This window comes from Propithecus coquereli, unplaced genomic scaffold (assembly GCF_000956105.1).
Source record: "Propithecus coquereli isolate 6110/MARCELLA unplaced genomic scaffold, Pcoq_1.0 Scaffold14, whole genome shotgun sequence".
In the NCBI taxonomy this organism is placed as follows: Eukaryota; Metazoa; Chordata; class Mammalia; order Primates; family Indriidae; genus Propithecus; species Propithecus coquereli.
The window spans coordinates 8613705-8624562 of record NW_012138302.1 but is presented as its reverse complement, the minus strand read 5'-3'; the positions used below and the strand labels follow the sequence as shown (position 1 = coordinate 8624562).

General features: G+C 38.7%; 1 protein-coding gene across 1 annotated transcript in view; it reads right to left on the bottom strand.

Annotated features, from left to right (window-relative positions):
* Positions 1–10858, bottom strand: part of LOC105806317 (chromosome unknown open reading frame, human C1orf87) — a 69643-nt gene that overhangs the window by 9186 nt on the left and 49599 nt on the right. Inside the window, exons 8-9 of the mRNA XM_012639417.1 lie at positions 8474–8538; positions 1553–1632 (exon numbers count right to left, since the gene is read on the bottom strand). Coding sequence (XP_012494871.1) covers positions 1553–1632; positions 8474–8538 — 145 coding nt within the window. The remainder of the gene's footprint in view (positions 1–1552; positions 1633–8473; positions 8539–10858) is intronic.

The following is a 10858-nucleotide window of genomic DNA, read 5'->3' as shown; positions in this document are numbered from 1 at the left end:
ATTTTTAGATATCTTGAGATAGTTTAACACTCTCTTTGGCCATTGAAGATAAGGGAAACGGGATATTTATATGGACCTGAATTAGGCTCAAGTAAGTAACTAACAAAGTAAAACTAACACATCCTATACTGTTTTGGTCCTGCTGTGTCAGGATGAAGTTCAAATTTCTTGCTTGGCACACAAAAACATTTATGTACTTGCTCTTGCTTCTCTCTCCAGATTATCTTCTTTTAATCCTACATCTTTTTCTCCATGCACATAAAACCTGAAAAAGCGAAGCTGCTTTATGCCTTTATAATGCTGTTACCTCTGTTATAAAAGCCCTTCTTGCCACCTACGCCTTGCTTGTTTAGCCTCCTACTCATTCTTCAAGACCCAGTTCATAGTCTCCTTCTTGTGGGAAGCCTTCCCTGAGAGCCCTGGACAGGGCGAGAAGTGATTCTCTGTAGCCTCTTTACCCACCATCAGAGCATTTATCACTGGATATTGGATTTGTATGAGTATCTCCTTGGAGGCTGAGCCTGTGAGATAGTTATTTCTGTGTACTTGGAGTCTGGTTGAGTGGCTGGCACAGAGTAGGTTGTCAAGACATGCTTAGTGGTCGAATAAATGAATGCGTGAATAAATGATTTTCCCTGAGACAATAGGAAAATTGCTCTCCCAACCTTCTGCTTCAATTTCTCCTTCTAAAAAGTGGGACAATGAATTCTGTTTATACAGAAATGTGAGAAGAATCACTTATCTCAGAGATGCAATAAAATCCTTAAACAAGAGGCAAAATAAAAGAGCAAGTATATTTTTTATAATCTTATTCACAACAGACTTAACACTCAAGGAGAAAAGCATTTGCTGTTGTTTCTTGCATGGCAAGAGTCTTGCCAAAATGGATACTATTTTCTAAAATATTTCAACGTGTGAAGTGCATGAAGAGGCCTCCCATCATTTTAAGATGAATTATGTTCTAATCTGGGCATTTAAAAAACAACAACAACAGAAAAACTCAGGCTGTTTTTCAATTCTGTCTATAACTTCTCCTGGCTAAATGCTGGGAATATTAAAATGGATTTTAACTACTTGCCAGATTTTCCTTTTTTTCCTTTTCTTTTTTGCTCAGAGAGCCTATTACCTTTTAAAATGCGATGTCTGGGGAAAAGGTCATTTTCAGTTTCTGGAAGCTGGAATTAAGATGTTAAATTAGGTCTCATAACCACTCTTTATTCTGATGGCAGTTGGTGGATAGGTCACAAGCTTTGGAAGGACACCCACACACATGCTACAAGTCCAATTTCTTGGGGCAGTTGGCAAGCCCATCACCAAGCGATGGCAAGAGGTTTCTGCATACCAGGTAGGACAAGAACCAACCCACACTCTAGGAGTTCTTTGGCCTCCCTTCTCTGCCTGAGGACAGTCTCAAAGTTAAAGACAGTCTGACATCAAGGGGTTGGGTGGAAATCAAAAAACCCACAGGGGAGGGCCCCACCCAGCATCAGAGAAGAGAAGGCCAAGGATCTGTGAAAACCTTCCCCAGACTCTATATACCTCAGGTGCATACCATATGTTCAGTTTTGCTTTGAGACGTCTCAGGGACTTTAGGCTCCACTAGAGTGGCAGGGGCTTCCTTTTCATTCTTCCCTGAATGAGAAAGAAAAAATTGAGGGGTTTAGTTTGGTTTCTTTGTTTAACACACACATATACTCTGGGCAAAGAAAACACTGAGGCTCTGCTGTGTGGTTGGGGCTGTGTTCGGTAATGGGGACACACTGATAAATAAGAAACACCTGGTTCCCACCCTGGTGGACCTTAGATTGGGGAGATAGATGATGATAATTACTCAAACTGTCATTTAATTGCGAGCTACCATAAATACTACAAAAGAAAAATATGGGGAGATAGGAAAGTATTTAAACTTATTTTGGGGCAGAGGTGGGAGTGGTGGGGTATAGAAACAGCTTCTTGGAGGAAGTGACACAAATTGGCACCTGAAGAATGAATAGGATTTATTCAGGCAAAGATGATGTTGGTGATGCTCACGGAGCAGAGAATTGTAGATAAGCAGAGACAACAGCCTGCAGGAAGGTCCTGAATCAGAAAACCTTTTATAGCTAAGAGAGTGGGATGAGTCCTCTTCCCATGGCTCTGCTTCTTAAGAATTTCTGCCCCTCCCTCCATGCAGGTGTGTGCCTGAAGGATCAGGTGCAACCTTTCTCTTCCTCCTTCCTTGTTCCTTTCCTGTACGGGAAGAGGTTTGAACAGCATCATCCCTAACCCAGGGGATTCTACTGTCCAGGTACTACTTGTTGCAGGATGCTGCCATCATGAATAGAAGAGATTTCCTTAGGATACAGGAACAAGACATGAAGACCTGCTGAAGTCATCTAAGGCTGGTATCATCCTTAGTATGATGTAGTGACTTATTTATTTATTTTGCAAGTCTGTGTGCCAACCACATAGCCCAGATTGCTGGGAGCCTCAGCTTCAACATTCAGTGCATAATTCAAATATGCCATTAACAAATATATATTATTTCTAAGTTGGGTCTTACTATTTTTAATAAAAATTATTCAATCAATAATTAAAAAAAAAAGGTAAAGGGAGGCTGGGTAACAGAGTGGTTGAGAGTATAGGCTCTGAAACCAGATGCCTTGGATTCAATTCCTGGCTCCTTTAGTAGCTGCATGACCTTGGGCAATTTACTTGTCCTCTCTGTGTCTCAGTTTCCTCTTCTGTAAAATGGGGATAATAAAACCCATAGGCCATTATGAGAATTAAATGGATTAGAAAGTGTAAAGCAAGTACCTGGAACATAGAATGTGCTCAATAAATGTTAACTAACAGTGTTATCTAGGTAAGGATTTTTTTATAAATAAAGTCACATATCAGATTTAAACACCTTTTATTAGACAGACTTTTAACATTGCACCTACAAATTATTATGTATCTTCTCCCTCAGTTTCTTGATGGAGAAGACAATGTGATTTTCTAATCTTTTCTGAAGTCCTAGCACTCAGCTTTAGGATGAGTGCTCAAAGCATGCTTATTGAATGAATGAATGATCATATGCCCTAATTTGGAGTTTGGAAAATAAAGTCACTGAATACATAGTTCCATTTCTCCAATTCCTTTTCCAATCCTTGGAGAGGAGAGATTTTTCTATCCATTTCTTTATCCTCTCAAACTTACCCCAGATGCTATATAGTGTAAACCTTAATAGATGCTTAATGAGGATCATGATGGCAGCCAATAAGGACAGCCTCTTTAGGGCAGATCTTATTTGATCAGCTGAACATTTAAGCTGTCTTGAGAACTCATCATCACCTAGTAGCGTAGGTCCTGGCTTATTTCATTCAGTTTGCAAGAAAAGCTTTCTGTTTATTGCAGGGGAAAAAGGTTCAAATTACTCTCAATAATAGAATTCTCCAGTTGAAGGGATTCTAGAAGTATATGGAATAAGGGGAGGAGGATGAACTTTGGTATCAGACAGCCCTGAAGGCTAACTCTGATGCTTCCTTTCACCAGCTACAAGCTTTTGGATCTTAATTCTTTCATTTGTCAAATTACAGCAATTTGCTGTAATATTTGTGGAGATAAAAAAAAATACCTACATAAAATACTTAACACATGGAAGATGTTCAATACAAGATATTATTATTTGTGGTTGTGTTATTATTATATTACCTTAAACAAATCTCGTTTCCCTAGAGAAGAGGACCTAATGTTAATTAGGACGTGCCAGGCATTTTTTTTTTTCTGGGCAGTGTTCAATGTATTATCCTTTTAAGAATAAGATCTAGAACCTAGACTTTGTCCTCATCCAGTTACTTTCTACTGTCTTCACTTTTAAAAGCTCCATTAAGAGAAAATATATGCTAGTCTGCTAGCTGTCTTTTAAGCTTCCCTTTCTCCTTCCTAATACCTAATAGCATATAAAAAGGTAATGGTTTGCACGTGTAAAAATCGTTTGAAAAACCTGAGGCCGAACTCATTTTTTTTTTCTTTCTAACACAGCAAGAAGGATGAATAATAACCATCTGTCTAGTCTGCCAGTTGAAGATTTGTACTGGAGGAAATAAGCCAAGCTGGCTTCTAGAGATTTCCAGGTGTGGGAAGGGCCAGGTTTTACAGGGCTTCCAGTGGATTCTGAGAGTTACACAGCCAGCCCTCCTGTCTGCTCCCACTAATGACTTGAAATCAGTGGTCTTGAAATCACTGGCTGCACATTAGACCCACCTGTGCAGCTTTAAAAATTACCAGTGCTCAGGTGTCACACTAGACCAATTACATCAGAATCTCGGGGGACAGAAGTCAGCTCAGTGCTTTGAAAAAAATTACCTAGGTGATTCTAAAGGGAAACTGGGTAGAGAACAACTGATTTCAATAAAAGCTTCTGGCCTCACTGGACCTACCAAATGAAGCTTTTGTGGGAAGAAAATTATTAATAATATATGTCAAATATCTATAAATGGAAGATGTTTCCACATAGTCTAAAGCATATCCCTGTGAGGTAGAAGTTTTCCTCATTTGACAGATGAAGAAACTGAGGCAATGAATGTTTCAGTTATGTGCTTGAGATAATAGAGGTGGGGTTAGGTCGGTGATTCTAACTCTTTCATTCATTTAACACATATCTGTGAGGTGCATACTATATGCCAGGCACTGTCCTAGGCATTATGATACAACAATGAACAAGACAGAATCTTTCTTCTCATGGGGAGCAAATAGGTGCGTAAAATAATGTCAGGTATTGATAAGCTATAAATATAACTAAAACCCATTATGGATAGGAAATTCACCAAAGGCCTCTTTGAATAAGTGATGTGAAAATAGAACCAAGTGTGGAGGAGAAACAAGGGAGCAAGTCATAAAAATAAACGGGGAAAGGGCATTCAAGAAAAATGTTACAGCAAAGACAAAGGCCATGATGTAGGAGTGTCTGGTGCCTTCCGGCTAAGAGGAGAGCCTCGCTGAGGCAGAATAGGAAGCAAAGAGAAGTGGGTTGAATGTTTACAGACCAAAAGTCCTCATGAACCATGCCATGGGACTGAAGTTGATTATTTTATTTTATTTTTTGCTTCCCAGCATTCATTCCTTCTCTGGTGATTCTCCCCATCATGATCATTCTTTACTTCCTGCTTCTTCTTCCTCTCCCTCATTCACAGGCTCCACAGTGAAGAAACTCAAATTTGGGGTCATGCTTCCTTTTTATGAAATACTGCTTTAGACCCTATCATGTTTGGAGGGGCCTAAGCTCTTTTGTATTTATCTTAGTGGGAGTTCACGGTATTTCTTGGTTCTGTGGCTAGATGTCTTTCATCACTTTTTGAAATCTCTCAGTCATAATTGCTTCGAATAATATTCTCTTTCTCCTATTCTTCTGTGACTTTAGTTACATGTATGTTGGATGTTGTCACCTTTCCCCATATGTCTCCTATATGCTTTTTAACGTATTACATCTTGATTTCTCATCCGTGCTTCAATCTGGATGTTTTCTACTGAACTATATTACAGTTCACTAGTCCTCTCTTCAGCTTGGTCTAATCTTCTGTTACACCTGTCTATTGTGTTTTTAAAATTTAGTTTTTGTATTTTTAGGTCTGTTTTTTTAAGTCTTCTAGTTCTTGCCTGGAGGTTTGGTCACCTGGAAACTAGTCTATTCTTGTCGTTAGTGTAAGTCACAGATACTAAATATTTATGTGAAAATCATATGTACATTAAAAAGCAAGTTCACAGGATTTTTATAATTTGAAAAGAAATAAATTTTATTATAAAGCAGTATATATGAAATGAATCATTTTAATCAGGTTATCATAGCATCTCTCAGTGCAAAGGGGTCCCAGGAAGGTGAAAATTCACAGTTCTACACACTGATAAGGAGTAGATTTCTTTAGTTTCTGTGTAATGTTCCCCCTTCCCTTTCATAATATTTACTTGTGGAGCTAAAGAACAGGCAAATAAAATGGCTCACTCAGTGCACGAGGGCATTTTTGTTGTCATAGATCCAAAGTGCAGAAATGGGAAGAGACCAAGATATTAACTTTCTCAGTAAGCAGCAGGCTGTCTCAACAATGCAGCAATAGCAATACCACCACAAAACCCTATTCTGGAGAGTACCATACTGTCTAAAAAACTTAGTGAAACATTGCCTATTTTGTTTGTCAGACTCACAATCACCCTATGAGATCAATAGGGCAGGTTTTTATTTATTTATTTTTTGCCCATTTTAGAGACAAGAAAAATGAGTCAGAAGTAAAATAAGTATCTGAATATAACCATTATAAATAACCGTGTAATGTCTATTTAGTGGTTATTTAGTTGCAAAAGGGAGACTTCAACCTCTATTTTTACATACTTTTTCTGCTATGCCATGTGAATTCCGAATTCTGGATTCTGTTCCCCCCCAAATTTGTATGTTGAAGCTCTAACCCCTAGTACCTAAAAACATGACCATATTTGGAGATGGGGGCCTTTAAAGAAGTGATTAAGTTAGAATGAGGCTGTTAGGGTAGGCTCTACTCCAGTCTAACTGGTGCCTTTATAAGAAGAAGAAATTTGGACCCATAGAGCACCAGGGATGCACACACAGAGGACAGATCCTGTAAGGATACAGCAAGAACCTGTCCAGAATCAGAAAAGAGCGACTGGTATAATGTTTCTCAACATTCTCCGCACTAGCCACGTGTGAAACATCAAAGGTCTGATGAACAGCTACATGACATTCCATCAGTGGTCTAGCATTGACCACACAGTGCTCTGTAAGAGGTTCAAGCACAGCCACCTTCTTCGAGGTCTGAGCTCCAAACTATGTTGTGCTCCAAGAACCAACCAGCTCTGAAATCCTTTCTCCAGCTGCTTGGCATTTTCTTGGAGATCCTAGAACCAGCTTTGTCGTAGCTCTTGGTCTGACTAGATTCTATGGTAGGACCCCTTTCTCTATGTTCCCTCAGCCTTAAGGATGGTGGCTGCTTCCTGCAGTCATGAATGTCTGCATTATTTCACTGTAGTGGATTGGATAATGTCCCTCCAAAGGATAGATATATTCTTAATCACCGTAAGCTGTGAATCTGACATTATTTGAAAACAAGGTGTTTCAGATGTAATCAAGTTAAGATGAGGTCATTCTAGATTAGTGTGAGCCCTAAATCCCGTGACAGGTGTCTTTACAAGAGAAAGGAGAGGGATATTTGGATGCAGAGACACAACGGAGACACAGAAGGAAGAAGGCTTTGTGACGATGGAGGCAGAGATTGCGGTTATACAATACCAGGCCAAGGGAGGCCTGGGGCTACTACAAGTTGAAAAAAGGAAGGCAGGACTCTTTTCTAGAGACTCAGAGGGAAAATAGCCCTGTTGACACCTTGAGTTCATATTTCTAGCCTGCAGAACTGTGAGAGAATAAATTTCTGTTGTTTTAAGCCACTGAGATTATGGTAATTTGTTATGGCAGTCCTGGGAAATGAAAATACCATCCCCTCTTTGATCTTTCAGCCTTCTAATACTTGTATAACCAAATCCCTGTAGTAAATTCCTTCTGTTTGAAATATCTAGTAAGGTTTCTGTTTTTCTATTTGAATATAGACTGATATGTCAATTCCCCAACACATACACACACACACACACACACACACACACACTCAGTACCTTGTATTTTGAACCAAAGAGTGGTTCAAATGTAAATGGTTGATGGATATAGTAAATAGAAAAACTACAACAGCAGCTTAATATAATATCAATGCATATTTTTCACCTGTCATATTTAAAACTTGTTAATTGGCAAATATTTTGCCCAATTCTTTATTAAGTGAAATTTCACTTAATAATATGTTTTAGAAATATTCCTGTAGTAGCCTAGCCATGTTATTTTATAGCTGCATAGTCTTATCAACTGGTTGTACTGTAATTGAGTTAAATGGACAATGAAAGATCTTTTTGTTATTTCCATTTAAAAAAATATCGCCCCCAAAATGCTGTACTAAACATATATATATATGTATGTGTGCATATGTATATATATATATGTATACACACCCACACACATATATATATGTATACACACACACACACACACATACATATATACACAAACATACCTCTTGGAGGGTTTTTTTTATTTAAATGTCAGTGGAATAAATATATAGCTGTGGGATTCCTAGATCTAAGGGACTGTGCAACTGAAATTCTAATAAGTAATACCAATTTATTCTGCAAGTATGTTGCATTCATCTTAAAGGGTTGCCATTAGAAAATGCCACATGATAAAAGAAAACTTGGGGAATTATGCCTTCTTTGATCCCCCTGGCCTGAAAGAATAGCCATTAAGGCAATCCCCACTCCTGTTTTCCCTTCACTGGGGAGCCATTTACATTTCTGGGAGGAATGAGATGAAACCCAACAAGCAAACCATTCAAGCTAAGCAGCACAATCAACAATAGCTCTGGAAATGGGAGGTCCTCAGGAGCAACAAAATAATGGAACTTACCTGTAGGCAAATCAGCCAACAAATCAGAAGAAGCTCTGCTCAGCATCTCAACAAAATTCTGCCATCTGTGCAAGAAAAGGAAACATAATATTGTGTGATCAATATCATTTTCCTGAAAGAATGTTCAGGGAAGCTCTAAGTTTATTGGTAGTGATATTAAAGAAGCTTTTTGATACCTATATCATTTAGGGTTCAATGGAGAAAACGAAAACTACTTTATATATCTTTATCAGAAAGGGCTTTGATATAGGGAATTAGGTACCCACAAAATTATTGCAAGGCTATTGGAATGGAGGTGGGGGTGTGCTTCTAGGCTCAGGGTCAGACTTCAACAGATGTGGTCCAGAGATCAGGGAACTATAGGAAAATCTGGCTGATGTCTCAGTTGCCCCTAGTCATGAAGTTGTGGCAAGGCAATACAAGGTGATTTCTGGCCATAGGAAAGACTAATGCTTATCAGTTTCTGAAGTTGCTACTGCTCTAGGAAAATAAATAAATACATACACTGTCTCTGTACCAGTGGCCTCCCACCCCTGTTTCTGCCTTTCAAATCTCATGCAATGACATCTCACTGATAGGGGCTTAAATCAGTTCTAGAACATAGTGTCAAGGGGGTTTCAGAAATGTTTTTAGCCTTCACAAGTATGGGAAGGATTGCAACACAGAAAAGAACATAGAAGGCAATAGGTATGGGTGCTGAATGCTAGTGAGTTTAATGAATTGCCCAAGCAGAAATTGTCTTGAGCAATATCTCTGCAAGTACAAGCAGGTAGTCACTTAAAGCCTAAAAGTACTTTAGCAAAGCTTTGGTGGTGAAAATCACTTGTATCTGCTTGCCCAGCATCCATCCTCCATTTACATATAAATATGATCTTGCCTGGAGTAATAGCTACCGGTTTCCTTTCAGATACAGTGGGAATGAGGCTGTACCTAAAAGGTACATTCACACTGTTCCTAAAAGTCCCATACGCTGCCCTAGCCAATGTTGTGGCCCACCATTTCTAATTAAGCTCAATCCATCTGTCTCTCCCTCCTTCTTCCCCTCCCTTCTTCCCTTTCTTCTTCTACTCTCTGTCTCTAGCCCTGTCTTAATTTTTGGTTCTGGTACTTTTTGAAGTTTTATTTTCTACAAATTTCATGAGTTACTAACATATTCTTTCAAAATATTTCTTTTTGCCTGTGTTAGCAAAGGGCAGTTTCTGTGGCTAGCAACCAAATTGCACCTAATAGATATATATATATTTTTTTTATCTTGGTCTTGCCCATCAGAAGAAGTCACACAGAAATAAAGAGCAAGTTGTGACATATATATCCTGGGTTTTCTAGAAGAGTTCTAATGTCATATGATTTTATTCTCTTTAAATAAAAATGATGGGTTAAATATGTAATAGTTTGTTTTGCTTATGCCTCGTAAAACTTTTCTTATACATGCTATCACAAATTAGAAAAGTTCTTTGGTCAGGGTATGTATCCTGATATTGGGTTTTGAAAATGTGGCCTCTGGGCCTCATGCCATTTGGGCATGTGAATGATGAGGTATGGATATGCAGGACTGCAAGTCAGATAAGCTGATGGCTGTATCACACGCTGCAGGTCCAGGAAGGTAAGAGAAATTTGGAGAAGTAGTAGCACTCCTCAGAAATATTAATAATTGCATAAAGTTCAGATATTGGCACAGATCTGGAAATAAGCTGCAATAGAATCACTTCTTGTCTTTGACACTTCCTGCAATTTCTTTCCAGACCCTCTTAGGAAGTCCAGGCTTATGCCTACGCATCTTCTGACCCTTTGATTAAACAAAACAAAACACAACACAAAAGCAAAAGCCCTAAATCAGGGAGCATATATTCAGGGTAACTTGTGTCTATGTCTCCCAGGTTGCTGTCCTTAAATTTGGTCCAAAAAAACTCTCTACTTATATTTTACAAAAACCAAAACAAGCTTCATTAATATCTACATATTGCACATTTGTTTTTCATAGCTGTTAGGAGTTATCAGGTAATGTTCTTTTAGATATCAAATGTGCTATAAGGCCTCTGCATGAAATGGCACCAGAAACTCCCCTGCTTCTTCTTGATTATATGTGGCAGTAGCGGAAGGAGATTGTGGGAAAATTTCCTAACCATTGAACTTGGATATTGCCTGATTTGAATGGTGTATAGGCCTTCTATGACCAGTAAAATTCTTAAGTTCCTCCCAGTAAAATATTTCCTTTCTCCCATATTCTTTACATTCCCCTAAGACCTTCAAAGTACCATTCACAACTTAAATGTGGGAATGGGTTCTAGAAGCCGTAGCAGGCACTATAATTCTAATAACAAAAGTAGGTACCAAACCTCCAGTGTCAGAAAGGTCAGGACTGGAGGACAAATTCTGTGAGCCTGA